Raw genomic sequence first — 26,042 nt, forward strand, 5'->3', positions numbered from 1 at the left:
TGATCAAACACATCTTGTCATGCTCTCTCGTCTCTCTGCAGCAGAGCAAAATGTTTGGAACATCAAATCAGAATAAAGTCGCAGTATCGAATCGCAATACATATAGAGTTGTGAAAATCACATTACATATCATATCGGCACCTAAGTATTATGATAATATCGTTCGTTTTATGAGGTCACAGGCCATTTCCATCCCGAACAGATACAGTAAAGAAACAGATCTGGCAAAGAAAGCCGTTCACTTGGACAAGATACTGATTCAACTGCTCAACTGTATCATTGCCACCACTCAAACCTCCCATAGCACTTCAACAGTATGCCTGGGTAAAATGGTCTTACCTTCTTGAGCAGGGGCAGACATTGAGGCACCTTGCGCTCCGGGCTCTCCAGTTTGACGATGCTGATGAAGTCAGACTCCTGGCGCTCATCTTCACTGGTGTTGCACAGGGACAGGGGGTGAGACTGAAAAGGAGAGAGATCGAACAAGGATTCAGAACCAAACCAGAGGGACAGACGGGGAACCAAATCGGCTGTGATCTTACCAAGTTGCACATTACAATAGGTAACGCAATAGCGGCTCCAAACTCTGTGGTTCTATCACATCAGTCAGCTTTGCTTTGCTGTGACCACCAAAACATATAGTAGCATCGGCCTATTGATGTATCTTTAAAATATTAGAGTACATTAAGATGTCAACAGAGCAAGAGAAAATTAGAATAAGGTGTGCTCATTTAACACAAAATCCAGCTCCATGAGTGTGTACTGAATCTACCGTTGATATGCATTGAACTTCCTGGACAAGTGGGCAAAGATTTGACTAATAGTCTCCTTATGAAGATTACAGAAAGAAAATCTATGGAGAAAATAAGCTCTCCTCTCTCTCTTCTCCCAGCCACTTTCCCTCAACATGACAGGGGCTCAATTAACATATGCATGCACGCACAGAAAAATTGCCTGTAAAAATACAGCACGATTGACACATGATGACAAGAGCAGGCATTGCATGACTGGTGGTACAGTTGAAGTCGGAAGTTTACATACACTTAGGTTGGAGTCATAAAAACTTGTTTTTCAACCACTCCGCACATTTCTTGTTAACAAACTATAGTTTTGGCAAGTCGGTTAGGACATCTACTTTGTGCATGACACAAGTCATTTTCCCAACAATTGTTTACAGACAGAATATTTCACTTATAATTCACTGTATCACATTTCCAGTGGGTCAGAAGTTTACATACACTAAGTTAACTGTGCTTTTAAACAGCTCGGAAAATTCCAGAAAATTATGTCATGGCTTTAGAAGCTTCTGATAGGTTAATTGACATCATTTGAGTCAATTGGAGGTGAACGTGTGGATTTATTTCAAGGCCTACCTTCAAACTCAGTGCCTCTTGGCTTGACATCATGGGAAAATACGGAACAGTTTCATATTTCACTGAAAGAATAAACGTTTTGTTTTCAAAATGATAGTTTCCGGATTCGACCATATTAATGAACAAAGGCTCATATTTCTGTGTGTTTTTATATTATAATTAGGTCTATGATTTGATAGAGCAGTCTGACTGAGTGGTGGTAGGCAGCAGCAGGCTCATTCAAACAGCACTTTCCTGCGTTATATTGCATTATTTAAACCAAATTTAACATGTTTCATTATTTATTTGAGACTAAATAGATTTTTATTAATGTATTATATTAAGTTAAAATGAGTGTTCATTCAGTATTGTTGTAATTGTCATTATTACAAATAGGGTTAGGGTTAGGGTTATATATCTATCTATATAAACCGGCCGATTAATCGGTATTGGCTTTTTTGTCGTGCTCCAATAATCGGTATTGGCGTTGAAAAATCATAATCGGTCGACCTCTAGCTTCTACACAGGTGTGGTTCCTGAGTTAATTAAGCAATTTACGTCCCATCATGCTTAGGGTCAAGTATAGAAATTGCTAGTATTATTTTGGCTAACATGGCTAGAAGAAGAGATATCCGTGACTTTGAAAGAGGGGTCTCAAAGGAGTATAGAGGGTATGCATGCGTGGCGTGCATGTATTTTCATCTTGTGTGCATGCTTCAGGTGATAGAAATCTTAACGCACTACCAGCGCTTTGAAAAGTTCATGTAATTATACTTTCCTGTGGAAAGCTCAGCTATCCCCATTGAGACCGTGTCTGTGCCTCGACCTTGGTTGGGCAAAACTAAACATGGCGGTGTTCGCCTTATCAATCACACTAGGATAAATCCATTCCTGTCATTATTGAAAGAGATCATGATACCTCACATCTCAAAATAGGGCTACTTAATGTTAGATCCCTTAATTCAAAGGCAATTATAGTCAATGAACTAATCACTGATCATAATCTTGATGTGATTGGCCTGACTGAAACATGGCTTAAGCCTGATGAATTTACTGTGTTAAATGAGGCCTTACCTCCTGGCTACACTAGTGACCATATCCCCCGTGCATCCCGCAAAGGTGTTGCTAACATTTACGATAGCAAATTTAAATTTACAACAAAAAAATGACGTTTTCGTCTTTTGAGCTTCTAGTCATGAAATCTATGCAGCCTACTCAATCACTTTTTATAGCTACTGTTTACAGGCCTCCTGGGCCATATACAGCGTTCCTCATTGAGTTCCCTGAATTCCTATTGGACCTTGTAGTCATAGCAGATAATATTCTAATCTTTGGTGACTTTAATATTCACGTAGAAAAGTCCACAGACCCACTCCAAAAGGCTTTCGGAGCCATCATCGACTCAGTGGGTTTTGTCCAACATGTCTCTGGACCCACTCACTGTCACAGTCATACTCTGGACCTAGTTTTGTCACATGGAATAAATGTTGTGGATCTTAATGTTTTTCCTCATAATCCTGGACTATCGGACCACCATTTTATTACGTTTGGAATTGCAACAAATTATCTGCTCAGACCCCAACCAAGGAACATCAAAAGTCATGCTATAAATTCACAGACAACACAAAGATTCCTTGATGTCCTTCCAGATTCGCTCTGTCTACCCAAGGTCGCCAGAGGACAAAAATCAGTTAACCACCTAACTGAGGAACTCAATTTAACCTTGCGCAATACCCTAGATGCAGTTGCACCCCTAAAAACTAAAAACTTTTCTCATAAGAAACTAGCTCCCTGGTACACAGAAAATACCCGAGCTCTGAAGCAAGCCACACCAAACTGGAAATCTTCCAACTAGCTTGGAAAGACAATACCGTGCAGTACCGAAGAGCCTTTACTGCTGCTCGATCATCCTATTTTTACAACTTAATTGAGGAAAATAAGAACAATCCGAAATTCCTTTTTGATACTGTCGCAAAGCTAACTAAAAAGCAGCATTCCCCAAGAGAGGATGGCTTTCACTTCAGCAGTGATAAATTCATCAACTTCTTTGAGGAAAAGATCATCATTATTGGAAAGCAAATAACGGACTCCTCTTTAAATCTGTGTATTCCTTCAAAGCTCAGTTGTCCTGAGTCTGCACAACTCTGCCAGGACCTAGGATCAAGAGAGACGGTCAAGTGTTTTAGTACTATATCACTTGACACAATGATGAAAATAATCATGGCCTCTAAACCTTCAAGCTGCATACTGGACCCCAACTAAACTACTGAAAGAGCTGCTTTCTGTACTTGGCCCTCCTATGTTGAACATAATAAACGGCTCTCTATCCACCGGATGTGTACCCAACTCACTAAAAGTGGCAGTAATAAAGCCTCTCTTGAAAAAGCCGAACCGTGACCCAGAAAATATAAAAAACTATCGGCCTATATCGAATCTTCCATTCCTCTCAAAAATTTGAGAAAAGGTTGTTGCGCAGCAACTCACTGCCTTCCTGAAGACAAACAATGTATACGAAATGCAGTCTGGTTTTAGACCCCATCATAGCACTGAGACTGCACTTAGAGTGCACTGGTTTAGATCTTATCTGTCGGAAAGATAAGTTTGTCTCTGTGAATGGTTTGTCCTCTGACAAATCAACTGTAAATTTCGGTGTTCCTCAAGGTTCCGTTTTAGGACCACTATTGTTTTCACTATATATTTGACCTCTTGGGGATGTCATTCGAAAATGTTAACTTTCACTGCTATGCGGATGACACACAGCTGTACATTTCTATGAAACATGGTGAAGCCCCAAAATTGCCCTCGCTAGAAGCATGTGTTTCAGACAAAAGGAAGTGGATGGCTGCAAACTTTCTACTTTTAAACTCAGACAAAACAGAGATGCTTGTTCTAGGTCCCAAGAAACAAAGAGATCTTCTGTTGAATCTGACAATTAATCTTAATGGTTGTACAGTCGTCTCTCTAAAACTGTGAAGGACCTCGGCGTTACTCTGGACCCTGATCTCTCGTTTGAAGAACATATCAAGACTGTTTCAAGGACAGCTTTTTTCCATCTACGTAACATTGCAAAAATCAGAAACTTTCTGTCCAAAAATGATGCAGAAAAATGATTCCATGCTTTTGTCACTTCTAGGTTAAACTACTGCAATGCTCTACTTTCCGGCTACCCGGATAAAGCACTAAATAAACTTCAGTTAGTGCTAAATACGGCTGCTAGAATCCTGACTAGAACCCAAAAATTTGATCATTTTACTCCAGTGCTAGCCTCCCTACACTGGCTTCCTGTCAAGGCAAGGGTTGATTTCAAGGTTTTACTGCTAACCTACAAAGCATTACATGGGCTTGCTCCTACCTATCTCTCTGATTTGGTCCTGCCGTACATACCTACACGTACGCTACGGTCAAAAGACGCAGGTCTCCTAATTGTCCCTAGAATTTCTAAGCAAACAGCTGGAGGCAGGGCTTTCTCCTATAGAGCTCCATTTTTATGGAATGATCTGCCTACCCATGTAAGAGACGCAAACTCGGTCTCAACCTTTAAGTCTTTACTGAAGACTCATCTCTTCAGTGGGTCATATGATTGAGTGTAGTCTGGCCCAGGAGTGGGAAGGTGAACGGAAAGGCTCTGGAGCAACGAACCGCCCTTTCTGCCTGGCCGGACCTGCCTGGCCGGTTCCCCTCTTTCCACTAGGATTCTCTGCCTCTAACCCTATTACAGGAGCTGAGTCACTGGCTTACTAGGGCTCTTTCATACCGTCCCTAGGAGGGGTGCGTCACTTGAGTGGGTTGAGTCACTGATGTGATCTTCCAGTCTGGGTTGGCACCCCCCCTTGGGTTGTGCCGTGGTGGAGATCTTTGTGGGCTATACTTGGCCTTGTCTCAGGATTGTAAGTTGGTGATGAAGATATCCCTCTAGTGGTGTGGGGGCTGTGCTTTGGCAAAGTGGGTGGGGTTATATCCTTCCTGTTTGGCCCTGTCCGGGGGTGTCCTCGGATGGGGCCACAGTGTCTCCTGACCCCTCCTGTCTCAGCCTCCAGTATCTATGCTGCAGTAGTTTATGTGTCGGGGTGCTAGGGTTAGTTTGTTATATCTGGAGTACTTCTCCTGTCCTATTGGGTGTCCTGTGTGAATTTAAGTATGCCCTCTCTAATTCTCTCTTTCTTTCTCTCTCTCGGAGGACCTGAGCCCTAGGAGCATGCCTCAGGACTACCTGACATGATGACTCCTTGCTGTCCCCAGTCCACCTGGCCATGCTGCTGCACCAGATTCAACTGTTCTACCTGTGATTATTATTATTTGACCGTGCTGGTCATTTATGAACATTTGAACATCTTGGCCATGTTCTGTTATAATCTCCACCCGGCACAGCCAGAAGAGGACTGGCCACCCCACATAGCCTGGTTCCTCTCTAGTTTTCTTCCTAGGTTTTGGCCTTTCTAGGGAGTTTTTCCTACCCACCGTGCTTCTACACCTGCATTGCTTGCTGTTTGGGGTTTTAGGCTGGGTTTCTGTACAGCACTTTGAGATATCAGCTGATGTACGAAGGGCTATATAAATAAATTTGATTTGATATATTGTGTCGCATTCCTATCTGCAAAGGGACCAACCACATGGGCAACCGACAAAGTAAGTTTGTAAAATATTCAACATTCTGGCTTTTAGAGGTCATGAGAGGAAATTTTCCTCATGCAAACGCTCATTTCTGCCCGACGTAGAATTCAATCCAATTCAACATTGGGTTTCCAGGCAAATGCTTGACCAGTGCATTTGTCATTCCGAGAGGAAAATGCCTCCGGGTGACATCAACAACAAGGGCAGAGATGTATGGCTGTCTGTCAGTGTAAATCACTCAGCCAGACTCCGCCAGCACCCACTCTCTACCCCACCCCACCCCACCCGCTGGTCCCTTCATGTGGCTATGGTCTCACTGGGCTGAGGTCATGGGACCATGGGACTCCCCCTGATCTGATCTCACCCAGGCCCCAACGAAAATCCCCAAATTAAAAAGACCCAGAGGTGACATCAACAGCTGGCACGAACCCTGAGAAGGGATTAGGGGCCTGACGTCATGAGTCACGCACGTGCAGAGGGAGGGAGCGTGAGGGAGGGAGGGAGGGAGGGAGGGAGGGAGGGAGGGAGGGAGGGAGGGAGGGAGGGAGGGAGGGAGAAAGTGAGAGGGAGCGAGAACAAGAATGAGAATAAGAGAAGAGAGAGGGAGAAAAACATCCAAAGTCATCCACCTCACGCATGGGTGAGGCCCTAGTTTATGACCATTATACATGTGCAACAACTGATTGATATACAACTATGGACATCTGAGCATTGGCAACGTAACTAAAACTACAACACCATTGATCATTACAGAGTGACTTGTGCACTACCGAGCCAAGAAGTCTGTCTGCACCAGATCAGGGTTAGACTAATCTAAACAACGGATCTGTCACAAACGGCAACCTATTTAGTAGTACACTCCTTTTGATTGGGGCCCATGGGGGTCTGGTCAAAAATAGTGCACTATATAGGGGACGCAGCTAACATCTGGCCTTCAGATGCAGATGCAGCTGGGTCGTCCCCAAAACACAACAATAACAGAAGCTAAATCAGAGAGAACATTGTAAACTGGATGTGAACTATGTATTTACAGAGATGGACAGGGGGAGATGTTATTGTAACCTGGATGTGAACTATGTATTTACAGAGATGGACAGGGGGAGATGTTATTGTAAACTGGATGTGAACTATGTATTTACAGAGATGGACAGGGGGAGATGTTATTGTAAACTGGATGTGAACTATGTATTTACAGAGATGGACAGGGGGAGATGTTATTGTAAACTGGATGTGAACTATGTATTTACAGAGATGGACAGGGGGAGATGTTATTGTAAACTGGATGTGAACTATGTATTTACAGAGATGGACAGGGGGAGATGTTATTGTAAACTGGATGTGAACTATGTATTTACAGAGATGGACAGGGGGAGATGTTATTGTAAACTGAGGACAGTGTGAAGTCACAGCTACAGCTGGAGACATATACTGTACACACACACGCACACACCCATATGCCGGGCCAAATCTGCCCCCTAAAATACCTTGCTCGACTTGCTCTAGCTGTGTGTCTCCCATACGACAGATGGACAGAGGTTGCTACTGTAATGAAGGACCAGTCTGAGTAGTGAGGAGGAAGCTTGAACGCCTGTCCGGTCCTCTCACTGCCTTGCCCTGAGACATGGCGTTATTCCTATGGCGCCATAGGATTCTACAACCCATAGGAATCTCTAGTCTAGAGCCATGTCTGAGGGCAAGGCCCAGCCTTGCCACGCTAGACTACATTATGGAGCCTGGCAGCTGCTTTCCCTATCCATGTTTACTAGGCCCAAATTAGAGACCCACAGCGGAACTTGGTCCTTTAACAAAGAAAAAGGAAGTAAAAAATAAAAAGATAATGACAACTACTACTCCGCCATCACCACGCCCTGACATAGGTTTAGAGGAAACGTCTGGAAATAATATCCTTAATTCAGGGTTTTAGCTTTAAATCAGGTTTCACTATCTCTTTTTATTGTATAGCCTATACCAGTAGTCATCAAACTTAGTCTTAGTCAAGATCACTTTCTGAGTCAAAATGTAAGTCGAGGTCTACCGCTCAGTAATAGAGAATATGTTTTGTTTTACTGTACTGATGGCCTGCATCTGAAGTTCAGTCTGAGGGGAGGGAGGGAGCAGCAGAGCTGCCTCTCGCTGAAAAAAGGGGACACAGTCTTCCAGCTGATGGTGAAACTTAAGTCGCATCAATGCATGTTGTTACTCCTATGACCAGAGAAAGTGAAATATCAAAAATTCATTGATATTAAAAAATACACAAGCTGCAAATAATACCAATGGAAGCTTATTGAAACACTTTGCTATACTCATTAATTGCAGCTGCAGGGCTGGTTGGTTGTGGAGTGAGTGGAAGTAGCAAACGAGCATTTTCTGACATAAAAACTGTTGAAAGTGTTGACAGTGCTGAATAACAACTTAAACATGAACTTACTAATAAAACAGCAGCTATTCGTTCAGTCTTTCGTCATGGTTTTAAAAGTTTTGAAATCTCACATGATCAACTTTGCTGTGCGCTCGAGGCTTCTTTTTACAGTCTACGATCACGATCGACCGGTTGGTGACCACTGGCCTATACCATACGATCATGTTCACATGCAACACAACACCTAGCATTGTGGAAGTTGTGGAATTACTGATATAAAACTACTGATATCAAAATCTGTCAATAATGGGAGGAGAAAATATTTCACTGTCCTTGTACTGTATCCAATATTTGCTAACTTTGCAAATTCAGTATCTAATCTTCGCACACATTGAACATTCTACACTGAACAAAAATAGAAACGCAACATGTTTATTATTTTTAGTTCACCTTTGTTTAACCAGGTAGGCCAGCTGAGAACAAGTTTTCATTTACAACTGCGACCTGGCCAAGATAAAGCGAAGCAGTGCGACAAAAACAACAACGCAGACTTACACATAAACAAATGTACAGTCAATAACACAATTTAAAATCTATGTACAGTGTGTACAAATGTAGAAGAGTAGGGAGGTAAGGTAATAAATAGGCCATAGAGGCAAAATAATTAGAATTTAGTATTAACACTGGAGTGATAGATGTGCAGATGATGATTTGCAAGTAGAGATACTGGGGAGCAAAAGAGCAAGAGGATAAGTATCAATATGGGGATGAGGTAGTTGGGTGTGCTATTTACACATTGGCTGTGTACAGGTACAGTGATCGGTAAGCTGCTCTGACAGCTGATACTTAAAGTTAGAGAGGGGGATATAAGACTCCAGCTTCAGTGATTTTTGCAATTCGTTCCAGTCATTGGCAGCAGAGAACTGGAAGGAAAGGCGGCCAAAGGAAGTGTTGGCTTTGGGGATGACCAGTGCAATGTACCTGCTGGAGCGCGTGCTACGGGTGGGTGTTGCTATGGTGATCAGTGAGCTGAGATAAGGCGGGGCTTTACCTAGCATAGACTTATAGATGACCTGGAGCCAGTGGGTTTGGCGACAAATATGTAGTGAGGGCCAGTCAACGAGAGCATACAGGTCGGCAGTGGTGGGTATTATATGGGGCTTTGGTGACAAAACGGATGGCACTGTGATAGACTACATCCAGTTTGCAGAGTAGCGTGTTGGAGGCTATTTTGTAAATGACATCGCCAAAGTCAAGGAACGGTAGGATAGTCAGTTTTACGAGGGTATGTTTGGCAGCATGAGTGCGTCACTTGAGTGGGTTGAGTCACTGACGTGAACTTCTTGTCTGGGTTGGCGCCCCCCCTTGGGTTGTGCCATGGCGGAGATCTTTGTGGGCTATACTCGGCCTTGTCTCAGGATGGTAAGATGGTGGTTGAAGATATCCCTCAAGTGGTGTGGGGACTGTGCTTTGGCAAAGTGGGTGGGGTTATATCCTGCCTGTTTGGCCCTGTCCGGGGGTATCATCAGATGGGGCCACAGTGTCTCCTGACCCCTCCAGTCTCAGCATCCAGTATTTATGCTGCAGTAGTTTATGTGTCGGGGGCTAGGGTCAGTCTGTTATATCTGGAGTATTTCTCCTGTCTTATCCGGTGTCCTGTGTGAATTTAAGTATGCACTCTCTAATTGTCTCTTTCTCTCTTTTTCTCTCTCTCAGACGACCTGAGCCCTACGACCATGCCTCAGGACTACCTGGCATGATGACTCCTTGCTGTCCCCAGTCCACCTGGCCGTGCTGCTGCTCCAGTTTCAACTGTTCTGCCTGCGGCTATGGAACCCTGACCTGTTCACCTGACGTGCTACCTGTCCCAGACCTGCTGTTTTCAACTCTCTCTCTCTCTCTCTCTCTCTCTCTCTCTCTCTCTCTCTCTCTCTCTCTCTCTCTCTCTCTCTCTCTCTCTCTCTCTCTCTCTCTCTCTCGAGAAACAGCAGGAGCGGTAGAGATACTCTCTATGATCGGTTATGAAAAGCCAACTGACATTTACTCCTGAGGTGCTGACTTGTTGCACCCTCGACAACTACTGTGTTATTATTATTTGACCATGCTGGTCATTTATGAACATATGAACATCTTGACCATGTTCTGTTATAATCTCTACCCGGCACAGCCAGAAGAGGACTGGCCACCCCTCATAGCCTGGTTCCACTCTAGGTTTCGTCCTAGGTTTAGGCCATTCTAGGGAGTTTTTCCTAGCCACCGTGCTTCTACACCTGCATTGCTTGCTGTTTGGGGTTTTAGGTTGGGTTACACATATAGCCCTTCTTACATATCAGCTGATGTAAGAAGGGCTATATGAATACATTTGATTTGATTTTGATTTGAGTGAAGGATGCTTTGTTGCGAAATAGGAAGCTGATTCTAGATATAATTTTGGATTGGAGATGCTTAATGTGAGTCTGGAAGGAGTGTTTACAGTATAACCAGACACCTAGGTATTTGTAGTTGTCCACATATTCTAGGTCAGAACCGTCCAGAGTAGTGATGCTATTCGGGTGGGAGGGTGCGGGCAGCAATCGATTGAAGAGCATGCACTTAGTTTTACTTGAATTTAAAAGCAGTTGGAGGCCACGGAAGGAGTGTTGTATGGCATTGAACCTCGTTTGGAGTTTTGTTAGCACAGTGTCCAAAGAAGGGCCAGATGTATACAGAATGGTGTCGTCTGCGTAGAGGTGGATCAGCGAATCACCAGCAGCAAGAGCGACATCATTGATACATACAGAGAAAAGAGTCGGCCAGAGAATTGAACCCTATGGCACACCAATAGAGACTGCCAGAGGTCCGGACAACAGGCCCCCTGATTTGCCACCCTGAACTCTATCTTAGAGATAGTTGGTGAACCTGGTGAGACAGTCATTTGAGAAGCCAAGGCTATTGAATCTGCAGATAAAAATGCGGTGATTGACAGAGTCGAAAGCCTTGACCAGGTCGATGAAGAAGGCTGCACAGTACTGTCTTTTATCGATGGCGGTTATGATATCGTTTAGGACCTTGAGCATGGCTGAGGGTCACCCATGACCAGCTCGGAAACCAGATTGCATAGTGGAGAAGGTACGGTGGGATTCGAATTGGTCGGTGATCTGTTTGTTAACTTGGAATTCAACGTTTTTAGAAAGGCAGGGCAGAATGGATAAAGGTCTATCACAGTTTGGGTCTAGATTGTCTCCCCCTTTGAAGAGGGGGATGACCACGGCAGCTTTCCAATCTTTGGGGATCTCAGATGATACGAAAGAGAGGTTGAATAGTCTAGTAATAGGGGTTATTTTAGAAAGAGGGTCCAGATTGTCTGGCCCAGCTGATTTGTAGTGATCCAGATTTTTCAACTCTTTCAGAAGATCAGCTGTCTGGATTTGGGTGAAGGAGAAGTGGGAGGTGGGGGCTTGAGCAAGTTGCTGCAGGGGGTGCTGAGATGTTGGCCGGGGTAGGGGTAGCCAGGTGGAAAGTATGCCGTAGAAAAATGCTTATTGAAATTATCGACTATCATAGATTTATCGGTGGTGACAGTGTTTCCTAGCCTCAGTGCAATGGGCAGCTGGGAGGAGGTGCTCTTATTCTCCATGGACTTTACAGTGTCCCAAAACTTTTTGGAATTAGTGCTACAGGATGCAAATTTCTGTTTGAAAAAGCTAGCCTTAGCTTTCCTAACTGACTGAGTATATTGGTTCCTGACTTCCCTGAAAAGTTGCATATGTAAACTGTTGGTCCCATATTTAATGAGCTGAAATAAAAGATGCCAGAAATGTTCCATATGGTCCATATGTCACCCATTGAGCATGTTTGGAATGCTCTTGATCGACATGTACGACAGCGTGTTCCAGTTCTCGTCAATATCCAGCAACTTCACACAGCCATTGAAGAGGAGTGGGACAACACTCCATAGGCCACAATAAACAGCCTAATCAACTCTATGTGAAGACCTGTCACACTGCATGAGGTAAATGGTTTTCACAGCAGATGCTGGCTAGTTTTCTGTTCCCCTCCCTTACAGATAATGAATATCTGTATTCCCAGTCATGCAAAATCCATAGATTATGACCTAATGCATTTATTTACATTTACTGATTTCCTTATTTGAACTGTACCTCAGTGCGTTTATATTTTTGTTCAGCATAAAATGCTGTTGTTTGTGACAGTGTCTATGTTTTGCATTGCTTACAAGACTATGCATTATTTTCTTTTTTAGATACGCCCACACTTCACTTACAATCAACCGACTGTGAACATTGTCCAGATGCCACTATTTGTACCTTGGTCCGGTTAGCAGCAGTCTGGCGCTGGGCTATAAACAGCATCAAACATAGACACACAGACAGACACACTGAAATGTCTTCATTTGGTTTTTGTACGGGCCTGAGAAAAAGGGGGCCTGGGAACCAAAATCACTGGGTCTCCATTTCAAAGGGACTAGAAACCGCAGGGCGCACACACATTTCCTTGCTCTGTTAACAATGGTCACTCCTCCTCCTCCTCTTCTCTGTCTACTCCTTTTCTCCTCCATCTATATCTGTTTAAAAAGCTGGGGGAGAGAGATCTCATCCTCCTTCTTCTCTCCACTCCTTTGTAGCCACGATTAAAGACATTCCTATCCAGCTCAATCAAAGTCTGACTGTCTCAAAATACTCCAAGGCAAGAATCTAACAGCCTCAAAAACAAACAGACCATCAGAAAAAATGTGAAAATAAATAGTAGCTGTGGTGAGAAGTCAATCATTTCTTTCCCCCTCTTTGCCCTGTGGCTCTTCTTTTTTCATGTGCCAATAAGCGGCAGCTCTGCGACTGAGAAGCGTTCTACTTGGTCATCTGCTGCCAGGCAGGAAGGAGCAGAGCCTAGACACTTATGTTAGGGTGAGTTAGAGGAGAGAAGAGAGGGGGAACCAAAATAAGACATCTTGGGGAAATGTTAAGAGAGTGGGGACCGTTAAAGAGGGGGAACCAGGCAGGAAGGAGTTGAGCCAGCTACTTATTTCAGGCTGAGACAAGAGTGTGTGTGTGTCTGTGCACGGTGTGTACAAAACATTAGGCACACCTGCTCTTTCCATGACATAGACTGACCAGGTGAAAGCTATGATCCCTTATTGATGTCACCTGTTAAATTCAATTCAAATAGTGTAGTAGTACCTTTGAAGAGGGTATGGTAGTAGGTGCCAGGCGCATCGGTTTGTGTGTATCAAGAACTGTAATGCTGCTGGGTTTTTCATGCTCAACAGTTTTGCGTGTGTATAAAGAATGGTCCACCACTCAAAGGACATCCAGCCAACTCGACGCAACTGTGGGAAAAATTGGGGGGAAAATGGGCCAGCATCCCTGTGGAACGCTTTTGACAGATGTTCTTAATGTTTTGTACACTCAGTGTATGTGTGTTTGGTGTGTGTGTGTGTGTGTCTGTGCGCATGCATGTGTCTGTGTGTGCGTCAGCCGGTCAGCTGAATGACTGTGCTACTGCTTCACAGCTGGCCTCCAGCATCAGAGAGACACTCCGACTCTGTGAACCTGATCCAAACTGCTCTGGCTAGCTCAGCCAGGTTGCTCAAGATCCCATTTGAAATCCGACGTCCGTCCAGGTACCCAGGACATCGGGAGATGCGTTCAAAACCATCCATTAGGGGCAACTGTGAGTGCTATTACCATCAAGTAGGCTTGGGTTTTGATAGGGCATTGTGGACGGAGATTGGCATAAACCGCAAGCTCAGGCTCCAAGGGTCACGTGTTCAAGCCCAGTGAGGCACTCATTTTTGTTCAATTTAGTTTGAAACTTATCATAAACGTTAACGCTTAACTTAACCATTCATAATGGATGACTAAACTTAATGAGCAGCAGCTGCAGCAGGAAGAGCAAACCAGGGTTTCCAAAACATCTCAAAATGTGACGTTTGGAGCAACTTTCGAAATTTAACCTTTCGACAAACGTGGACAAATATCAGAATCTGATGTCAAATTTGTCAAACCATGAGATTTTTTTGGGCCTGGCTGGCTGGCTGCAAGGCCAGAGTGGAAATCCCTCCACTCTACCATCAAACAGACACCTGGCCCAACACACACACACACAAAAAGAAAAACAGAGACTGGATTAAAGAGTCAAGAAGAGAGGAGTAACGTTGAGGAGTTTCAGCTGAGGGTCTGTGGTTTAGCCAGTCTAGAGCCCCCCCCATCCTGGTTCTCAGGACCAACATGTCTGTCTCATGTTCTCCAGCTCAGGGAGTCAGTAGGAGTCTGAGGTAATTAGACACGTTCAAACAGCAACACTTCCTGTGAACCGCGTGAACTTCCTGTCCCCATCAGAGATTTGTGTGAACAACAGACGGACGGTTCCTGGGGAAAAGATGAGTTAGCCTGCTGCCCACCCGCCCGCTTGTTTGACGCAGATACTGTCCTTATCCTGGGTATTAGAGACTGAGAGTGAGTCTGTGTGTGTGTGTGTGCAATGGACTAGGTGTATACGGATGTCTGTGATTGTGCGAGGGAGTGTGTCTTATGTTTGTGTTTTCCGCTTGTCTATGCAAGTGTGTGTGCGAGACAAGAAACAGTGCGTGTGTGAGCATGTGTGTGTTTCCCTCTAGTTGCCCAACCTAGGGAGGGTTGAGAAGTAACCCAACAATGTGCTGTGTAGAGGAGTGAAGGAGTGCAGCTCAACCTCAGGGTTAAGGCAAGGGGGCACAAAGGGGTTGGGAACGACCCCTTTCCGAGGGACCAATAATCACCCAGGTCCAAGGGACCAATAATCACCCGACCTGAATGTGGTTAGGCGTCGTAACCAACTTCAGTGGGCAAATCATCATCATGACAGTTTGTACAGAAGTTTGTATAGTTTGGCGCCCCCCCTTGGGTTGTGCCGTGGCAGAGATCTTTGTGGGCTATACTCGGCCTTGTCTCAGGATGGTAAGTTGGTGGTTGAAGATATCCCTCTAGTGGTGGGGGGCTGTGCTTTGGCAAAGTGGGTGGGGTTATATCCTGCCCATTTGGCCCTGGCCTGGTTATCATCGGATGGGGCCACAGTGTCTCCTGACCACTCCTGTCTCAGCCTCCAGTATTTATGCTGCAGTAGTTTATGTGTCAGGGGGCTAGGGTCAGTCTGTTATATCTGGATTATTTCTCCTGTCTTATCCGGTGTGAATTTAAGTATGCTCTCTCTAATTCTCTTTCTTTCTTTCTCTCTCGGAGGACCTGAGCCCTAGGACCATGCCTCAGGACTATCTGGCATGATGACTCCTTGCTGTCCCCAGTCCACCTGGCCGTGCTGCTGCTCCAGTTTCAACTGTTCTGCCTGCGGCTATGGAACCCTGACCTGTTCACTGGACGTGCTACCAGTCGGAGCAGTAGAGATACCAGCAGGAGCAGTAGAGATACTCTCATTGATCGGCTATGAAAAGCCAACTGACATTTACTCTCGACAACTACTATGATTATTATTATTTGACCATGCTGCTCATTTATGAACATTTGAACATCTTGGCCATGGTCTGTTATAATCTCCACCCGGCACAAGCCAGAAGAGGACTGGCCACCCCTCATAGCCTGGTTCCTCTCTAGGTTTCTTCCTAGGATTTGGGCTTTCTAAGGGGTTTTTCCTAGCCACCGTGCTTCTACACCTGTATTGCTTGCTGTTGGGGTTTTAGGCTGGGTTTCTGTACAGCACTTTGTGACATCAGCTGATGTAAGAAGGGCTTTATAAATACATTTGATTTGATCTTTGATGGCCACTGGCACGCTGGAGAAGTGTGCTCTTCACGGATGAATCCCTGTTTCAACTGTACCGGGCAGATGGCAGATGTGTGTATGGCGTTGTGTGGGCAAGCGTGTGTATGGTGTCGTGTGGGCGAGCGGTTTGTTGATGTCAACGTTGTGAACAATGTGCCCCATGGTGGCGGTGGGGTTGGTACAGACAGGCATAAGCTACAGACAACGAACACAATAACATTTTATTAATGGCAATTTGAATGAAGAGATCCTGAGGCTCATTGTCGTGCCATTAATCCGCCACCATCACCTCATGTTTCAGCATGATAATGCAAGGCCCCATGTCGCAAGGATCTGTACACAATTCCTGGAAGCTGAACATTTCTTAGTTCTTCCATGGCCTGCATATTCACCAGACATGTCACTCATTGAGCATGTTGGGATGCTATGGATTAATGTGTACGACAGCGTGTTCCAGCTTACAGCAATATCCAGCAATTTCACACAGCCATTGGAGAGAAGTGGGACAACATTTCACAGGCCACAATCAACAGCCTGATCAACTCTATTCGAAGGAGATGTGTTGTGCTGCATGAGGCAAATGGTGGTCACACCAGATACTGACTGGTTTTCTGATCCACGCCCCGACCTATCTTTTTTTTTTAAGGTATCTGTATCTGTGACCAAAAAGATGCATATTTGTTTTCCCAGTCATTTGAAAACCATAGATTAGGGCCTAATGCATTTATTTCAATTGACCTTATATTCCTGATTTCCTTTTAAAATCTCTGAAATTGTTGCATGTTGCGTTTATATTTTTGTTCAGTGCCGATAGATTACAGACTGAGACCAGGGACTCCTGATTGAGGAACTCTTTCCTTTCCTTTTTCTGAGATCTACAGAAGCATCTGGAAAGTTGGTATTGACTCTCAACTCACAGCCCCTTTTCTCTCCTTCCAAATACTTCAGGAAAAGGAAGCATTACCGCTTCAGCCCTGTCAAAACAAGAGGCCTGGCTGGCCTGCGTACGTATGTGTCAGATTTCCCCCTGGCTTTATTGACGCTGTCAGTCCCAGATCCAGTACCGCTCCCCACAGAGGAGGACTCGGGGGGGAAACAGATCCCATAATGAGGACAAAATAATTATCCCCGGCCAGCCAGCCCAGACCCAAACCTGCAAGGGTGCTTTCTTAAAGTATGAGCTCTCCCGATCCTGACCTGAATCATGACTCCTCTCACAATGAGCGCCGTCTGACTTTCTCTCCTCACTTAGAAGGGGATTAGTATTAGAGGAAGAAGGAGGGTCAAGGAATGAAAGCAAACACAGGGAATTTGAAGGTTAATTATCATTAGTGATGGGAGAAAAAAATCTTTACAGGCACATATCACAATATTATTTTGCACTATATTATATTGATTTGTAAAAAATAAATGAAAATGTTTCATTGTTATTGTTTTTGCTCGGTAGCGTTATCTAGTGCTAGTCGGCTGTAACTGAGCCAAAAATCCGGTATTTTTCATTCTCCATCTTCTCTTTAGAGTCAACATGTTTTCAGCACTTTTAGTCCCATGACTAATCTAAACTAATTTTCTCATGTTCTCTTTTGCCTGTCTGCAGCAGACAACGGTGTGTGTATTTCACACATGATGGAATGACAGTACAGACTCGTTAAGGCCTAAGCACCCCAGCCAGCAATGAACACTCTTGAATAAATGGGGTTACAGACAGTGCAGTTACACAGAGTTGCCAGCAGGATGTGCAGTGTTACATCCAGCCTCACAGCACTAAAAGGGACAAGAGGACCTGAGTCCCCAGCTAAAAGTGTGACACAACACACACGCGCGCGGACACAACACACACGCGCGCGGACACAACACACACGCGCGCGGACACAACACACACGCGCGCGGACACAACACACACGCGCGCGCTGACACAACACACACGTGCGCGCGCGGACACAACACACACGTGCGCGCGGACACAACACACACGCGCGCGCGGACACAACACACACGCGCGCGCGGACACACACACACACACACACACGCACGCGGACACACAACCAGACACTCCGATTGGGCAGATAGGGGTCAGACAGTCACCCCTATTGGTTAAGTCTACAGTCACTCACAACCCGCTGGGCAAAAACTGGTTGAATCAACATTGTTTCCACGTCATTTCAACCCCAAAAATCAATGTGATGACGTTGAACCAACGTGGAAAACTGATTGGACTTGCAAAAAGCCATTAACGTAAGGGCATTTCATCTTTCTTTACCCAACTTTTAACCTATATCCAATGACATGCTGAAATGTGTTGTTGATTTCACGTTGAATTCACGTTAGTTGATAATTCAACCAAATGTAAATCAAAACTAGACGATGAACTTACGTCAGAGCCCAGTGGGAATGTACCTACCTCTGTCTGTCTGTCCCCTAGCTCCAACATTAACACTTAATTCATTCCTTAGATACAAACAGCAGGAACTGATAGAGTTGAAAGGTCACAAGGATTTACCGTATTGTACAATAGGAGTACAATAAGAGCATTCTGAGAGGATTTCATACAGTGCCTTCGGAAAGTATTCAGCCACCTTCCTTGACTTTTTCCACATTTTATTACATTACGGCCTTATTCTAAAATCTATTAAATAGTTTTTTTCCCCCTCATTAATCTACACACAATACCCAATAATGACAAAGCAAAAACAGTTTAATTTTTTTGTGCTAATTTATAAAAATAAAAGTACATAAGTATTCAGACCATTTACTCAATACTATGTTGAAGCACCTTTGGCAGCGATTACAGCGAGTATTCTTGGGTATGACGCCACAAGCTTGGCACACCTGTATTTCTCTCAGTTTCTCACATTCTTCTCTGCAGATCCTCTCAAGCTGTCAGGTTGGATGGGGAGCGTCACTGCACAGCTATTTTAAAGGTCTCTCCAGAGATGTTAGATTGGGTTCAAGTCCGGGCTCTGGCTGGGCCACTCAAGGACATTCAGAGACTTGTCCTAAAGCCACTCCTGCGTTGTTTTGGTTGTGTGCTTAGGATCGTTGTCCTGTTGAAAGGTGAACCTTCATCCCAGTCTGAGGTCCTGTGCGCTCTGGAGCAAGATTTCATCAAGGATCTCTATGTAGTATGCTCCATTCATCTTTGTCTCGATCCTGACTAGTCTCCCAGTCCCTGCTGCTGAAAATCATCCCCATAGCATGATGTTGCCACAACCATGCTTCACCGTAGGGATGATGCCATGTTTCCTCCAGACGTGACACTTGGCATTCAGGCCAAAATAGTTCATTCATTGTTACATCAGACCAGAGAATCTTGTTGTTCATTGTCTGAGAGTCTTTAGGTGCCTTTTGGCAAACTCCAAGCATGTGAATTTTACTGAGGAGTGACTTACATCTGGCCACTCTAACATAAAGACCTGATTGGTGTAGTGCTGCAGAGATGGTTGACCTTCTGGAAGGTTCTCCCATCTCCACAGAGGAACTCTGGAGCTCTGTCAGGTTGACTATCGGGTTCTTGGTCACCTCTCTGACCAAGTTTTGTATATTTTTGTACCTACCTGTTTTGGTACCCTTCCCCAGATCTGTGCATCGACACAATCCTTTCTTGGAGCTCTACGGACAATTGCTTCGACCTCATGGCTTGGTTTTTGCTCTGACATGCACTGTCAACTGTGGGGCTTTATATAGACAGGTGTGTCCTTTTCCAAATCATGAATCATGAATTTACTACAGGTGGACTCCAATCAATTTGTAGAAACATATCAAGGATGATTCATAGAAACAGGATGCACCTGAGCTCAATTTTATGTCTCACAGCAAAGGGTCTGAATACTTATGTAAATAAGGTATTTATGTTTTTTAATAGATTTGAAAACATTCCTAAAAACTGTTTTTGCTTTGTCATTATGGGGTATTGTGTGTAGATTGCTGAGAAAAAATATTTAATCAATTTTAGAATAAGGCTGTAACGTAACAAAATGTGGAAAAAGTCAAGGTGTCTGAATACTTTCAGAATGCACTGTATGAGACACACTCACACACACTGCTTCTTCTAACAATGAAGTAAAATATGAATGACACAGCAAAATGGCAATGTTCCATTTCTATAGGCTCTTTGTGTCCAGTGTCACAATGCTTTTCAATACAAGCCACAAGTGGGTCAGTAACATGCGTATCGCCATGGAGATGGCTTGGAGACAGCTTGGAGACAGTGACCTTTGCCCTCCCCTCCTTAGTTCTTCACAGGTTTAGTATCTCTGCCACACACACACAGACTAGAACACACACACACTCTAGAACACACTGGATTAGAACACACTATCGCCACTCTATCACCCCCAGGCCCACACTATCCATGTCAAACTTCTAGGTCAGGGATCATCAACTAGATTCAGCCACAGGCCAATTTTTTTCTTGAGCGGATGGTCACAGGGCAGGAACATAATTACAAATAATTTGTAGACTGCAAATCGACCGCAAGAAACCCAAACAGATATAACATCGGACTAAAACATAATAATTTCAAACCTTGCTTACATTTGGGGCGGCAGCGTAGCCTAGTGGTTAGAGCGTTGGACTAGTAACCAGAAGGTTGCGAGTTCAAACCCCCAAGCTAACAAGGTACTAATTTGTCGTTCTGCCTCTGAACAGGCAGTTAACCCACTGTTCCCAGGCCGTCATTGAAAATAAGAATATGTTCTTAACTGACTTGCCTGGTTAAATAAAGGTCAAATAAAAAAATAAAAAAATACATCTCTCTATTACGTGTGGGAATACTTTGGAACAGATTACCAAAATTGAAATCACTTTTCTATGTCCAACAATAGAAAAGTGAAATCACCCGCGGGCCAAAATTGTCTCCAGGGCCGCCAGTTGGGAAACCATGTACTTATACACTAGTAGTAGCTGTGACAGTCAATCACTGTCAGTGGTATAGCAGCAGTAGTAGTTGTAGATATACACTACTGTTCAAAAGTTTGGAGTCACTTAGAAATGTCCTTGTTTTTGAAAGTAAAGCAACATTTTTGTCCATTAAAATAAAATAAAATAGATCAGAAATACAGATACAGTGTAGACATTGTTAATGTTGTAAATGACTATTGTAGCTAGAAACAGCTGTGGGCGAGTGGTTTATTGATGTCAACGTTGTGAACAGAGTAGAGTGCCCCATGGTGGCAGTGGAGTTATGGTATGGGCAGGCATAAGCTACAGACAACAAACACAACTGCATTTCATCGATGTCAATTTGAATGCACTGAGATACAGTGACGAGATCCTGAGGCTCATTGTTGTGCCATTCATCTGCCGCCATCACCTCATGTTTCATCATGATAATGCAAGGCCCCATGTCGCAAGGATCTTTACACAATTCCTGGAAGCTGAAAATGTCTTCCTGCATACTCCCCAGACATGTCACCCGTATACGACAGTTTGTTCCAGTTCACCCCAATATCCAACAACTTCGCACAGCAATTAAAGAGGAGTGGGACAACATTCCACAGGCCACAACCAACAGCCTGATCAACTCTATTCGAAGGAGATGTGTCGCACTACATGAAGCAAATGATGGTCACACCAGATACTGACTGGTTTTCTGATTCAGGCCCCTACCTTTTTTATTCCTAGTCATGTGAAATCCATAGATTTCAATTGACTGATTTCCTTATATGAACTGTGACTCAGTAAAATCATTGAAATTGTTGCATATTGCATTTATATTTGTGTACAGTGTAATATAGTAGTAGACAGGGTCCTCCAAGGTGAGATTACTGGGGGATAAAGGGAAAAATCAAGCCTTCTCTACATCATATGATTCGTCTAACAAACGCAAGTTGGAAGAAAGTGGAGGGAGAGAATTAGCCTAGGAGGAGGCAGAGAGGGAGAGAAGTCGGTGCAGGGGAGGCAGGGCAGGCGAGAGACATATGGAAAACGTTGCTGGGATGGGTGGATCTGAGGAACGTGCCGGGCCGAGCCGTCGTCTGTAACCAGCCTTGCCTTTGGACCTGCTCTCTCTCTCTCACTTCTGTTCATCTCCAGCTCTGTGCCTCCTCCTCCTCCTCCTCTCCTCTAAAAAAGCCCTAACCACCCGGCCACATCGCATCAGACAGTCGCCCATGTGCCAAAGCACCACTATGAGCTGTAGTGTACTGCACCAGTCACCGCTTTCTAGGCTGGAAGCTGGAGAGGGACCATACATACACTAATGTTTCTTATTCTTTTTAATATCAGGACCGACAAGCTGTGTTTTGTCCTCCTTGGGGGGACATGGATACTGCAACATTTTGTGAATTAAGCCCTTTTTTTCTACTTACCGAGAGTCAGATGAAGTCATGGAAGGTAGTTGAAGCTAGTTGATGGAGCCATTGCTAACTAAAGTTAGCACAATGACTGGAAGTCTACAGGATCAACTAGCATGCTATACTAGCATATCCCTTTAAACTAACACTGTAGAACTGACTAAATGAGTGCCATCTCAGGGCCCGGTGACGGGGGAAGTGGAGAAGCACTGCCATACATTATGCCCTTATGGGAAATCCATAGGAATTCAATCACTTTTTGACAGCAGCTGTTTAATTTAAATAAAACCTTCCATGTATGTTTTCCCATGGAAGAAGTGGTCAGAAAGTGACTTTCTGGACCTGAATTCCAAAACATTCAGGAGATAGAGATGCTCAAAGTTGACCCTTTTTGCAAAGATAAACGGTTGAGTGTGATATAATTTAAAAGTTTACAAACATGGTTGTCAAATTATAGGATAATTTCTTGAAAAATATGTTTTTGAATAAAAATGATGACATTTCTTCACCTTTAAATGTCAATTATCTAAAACATGAAAACTCCCGTTTTTTTTCTCCATATTTGCACATGTCGTAGCATATGTGCCCGCCTTCGGTTGAGACACAACATGCTCTTGAATATAGGGTGGGTGTCAATTCAATCATAGAAATAGAGTTCATAGAATGGACCTATCCTTTCAGACCACAGCAATTTAACTGGTCCACAGCAATTTAACTGGTACACCATTGAAATGTAAATGTAATTACATTTTTCACTTCTAATTACTACCACAAAGATGGCTGCTGGTCCACCCACCATCGAATGTCAACATAAATGGTCATGTTACTATACTAGTATCTATATTTCTAAGATTTCAATAGGTTTTCTATAGTATAATTTAAAACAACAGATATTCAAGGCAACACTCTCGGATGTTTCGACCTCCAACCATCTTTGTGGTACCATTTGAAATTCTAAATTTCTATTTTATTCCAATTTTAGTACATTTATCAGCCAAAACATGACACCCACCCTGTATTTAAGAGCATGTTGTGTCTCATCCGACGGCGGACACAACACAAACACCTCAGATTATGTAAAGTAGGGTCTAAGTTATAACAATATATATACAAATATGAAAAAAGTTTTTAGATCATTGACATTTAATGTAAAAAAGTATAATATATATATATTTTTAATCATAATTGTAAAACAGTTTGGCTACCTTGCTTTGTAAGCTTTTAAATTATATAAATTTCAACTGTTTTTCTTTTCTGTATTGGTATGGTGGGTTATGCAAAATAGGTCAACCTTGAGCACCTTAATCTCTTGAATGTTTTGGCATTAATGTCCAAAACGTCACTGTCTGAGCACTTCTACAATGAGCAAATATGTATGGAAGGCTTGGTTCAAATCAAAAGGGGCGCTGTCAAAAAGTGATTGAATTCAAGTTAATTTACCCACTAGCAACTGTTCTAGGTCCTGTGTTGTTGTTTGGGTCATTATGGTTGGAATCAGGACTCTCGTCTACTCTCTACTGTTAAGTAGAGTAGAGAGTAGCTATAGGCCCTCCTGTGTCGCTCAGTTGGTAAGAGTGTGGCACTAACAACGCCAGGGTAGCGGGTTCTATTCCCGCTGGAGCCACAAATGTACAATATGCACTCACTGTACTTTAAGTCACTTTGAATTAAAAAAAACCTCTAGTCTACTAAATGGTATATTATTAGGACACAACCTGGCTGTTGGCTAACCAAGGCTACTGTGAAGAGTCAGTCAGCCTAAATAAAACCCCCGCATAAAAATAAAAGCCTGCGCCCATATAAAGACACACACAGGCTGGCAGATGACACCGAGAGAGAGCAGGGTTGGTTTTAGTACGCTCGCCTTTAACGAGAGACAGGTGTGTTTTTTACACACATCCACATAAAATAAAAAATGATGGGCTGTCGGGCGTGTTTTTAATATCCTCCTTTCATTTGCAGATGAAGCACTTTCACAATATACCCCCACACCCCCTCACTCAACCTCTCTCACACACACCTGCGCCCACACCCGCGCCCACACACGTGCCCACACACACACACACACACACACACACACACACACACACACACACACACACACACACACACACACACACACACACACACACACACACACACACACACACACACACACACACACACACACACACACACTATACAGTGCTTGTGTGTAAGGACCTTGTGGAATTTCTCTTTTCTCTTCACAAGGGCAGTACAAAAGGCTGGAAACTCAGCACCTGAGACAAAAAAAAATAAGCTTGCACGCACTCACGCACACGCACCACACGTTCTCTTACACACTCTATGTGTGTGTGTGTGTGTGTGTGTGTGTGTGTGTGTGTGTGTGTGTGTGTGTGTGTGTGTGTGTGTGTGTGTGTGTGTGTGTGTGTGTGTGTGTGTGTGTGTGTGTGTGTGTGTGTGTGTGTGTATGAAGGTGTTTAGAATTCAGATGATGGTTACTGAGACTGTTTTGGGAGCCTAACGTAATGTAGTGGAATGCTACAGTGCCTGTAGTGACTAACACCTTCGGAGACCGCAAGGAGATCAGGTTTCTACTGGATAGCCAGCTAAACTCACACATACCGACACACACACAACCACACTACTCAGCTTTTACAGTCTCCAATAAAGACTCAAACATGCAATCTGGATTGTATCAATACCAACACTTTCAGATGTCCATTGATAGGTCAGATTCTGTCTGCCTGCAACATACTACAGAGACATTGAGTATGTACTGTATGTGGCATTATCATTAGCTAGCAGTTCTTCCATTGGAAATCCCCTCCCTCTATGGGTTACTGAAACATGTTTTGAGTAATTGAAGAGGATGGAGGAACTTGTGGAAAAAAAACACATCAAACTAGACCCAAACGCTGACGTCTTCCTGCACAAAAACACATACTCTCTCTCTCTCTTTCTCTCTCTCTCTCTCTCTTCCTCTCTTTCTCTCTCCCCTCTCTTTCCCCATGTGACCCAGGACCTCTCCATCCCTCCATCCGTTCCTCTGCTCCAAAGTGGAACCCATAATCAGTCCTCTGCAGTCTTTGTAGGAAAGACGGAGCCATGAAGAAACAAGCCAATTAAAAGAAGACAAATTAAATCCCTCGGGTTGTTATTGTTGTTCTTGCTGCATGTGAATATGGCCGGGACACAAACAACAGCCTTGACAACGCTGGAGTAAATACACATAAACGAATCAGCTGGGTTCGCTGTGATGTGGTGACGGATCTTACAATAGCTTGTAATTGGGAGGAGTAATTGTTATTTACACCGCATTATTTCACTTTCCCTTTAGAAAGAAAGGGATGTAAAGCTTACTGTGATTGATGACTAGTGAGAATACATTGAGAAATCCTTCAGAATAAGAGTAAACAAGGTGTAGGCTGTAATGTGAGGTAAAGGGTTATTAACTGGATAGGGTAGGCATACAGTTCTACCAAGAATCATTTTGATCAGAAAAACCCTTTCTGGAAGAAAGAGTTCTTTGATGATTCGTTGGAAGTCAAGAAGGGTTCTACATAGAACCATATATAATATTTCCCAGCATGCTCTATTGCAGGGAGATTTTCACAATTGTTTGTTTTATGTGTATTATCTGTGTTTTTGTGTTGATTGGTTGATTTTTATTCTACACAAATATACATCTGTT

At 43.7% G+C, this 26,042-nt stretch overlaps 1 protein-coding gene across 1 annotated transcript in view; it reads right to left on the reverse strand.

The window, feature by feature from the left end:
- The window catches only part of LOC124000663 (E3 ubiquitin-protein ligase RNF43-like), a 150,557-nt gene that overhangs the window by 40,421 nt on the left and 84,094 nt on the right, over positions 1 to 26,042 (reverse strand). The window contains exon 2 of the mRNA XM_046307211.1: positions 340 to 462. Within this exon, the coding sequence (XP_046163167.1) occupies positions 340 to 462 (123 nt within the window). The remainder of the gene's footprint in view (positions 1 to 339; positions 463 to 26,042) is intronic.

This window comes from Oncorhynchus gorbuscha, linkage group LG16 (genome assembly GCF_021184085.1).
Source record: "Oncorhynchus gorbuscha isolate QuinsamMale2020 ecotype Even-year linkage group LG16, OgorEven_v1.0, whole genome shotgun sequence".
NCBI classification, from domain to species: domain Eukaryota; kingdom Metazoa; phylum Chordata; class Actinopteri; order Salmoniformes; family Salmonidae; genus Oncorhynchus; species Oncorhynchus gorbuscha.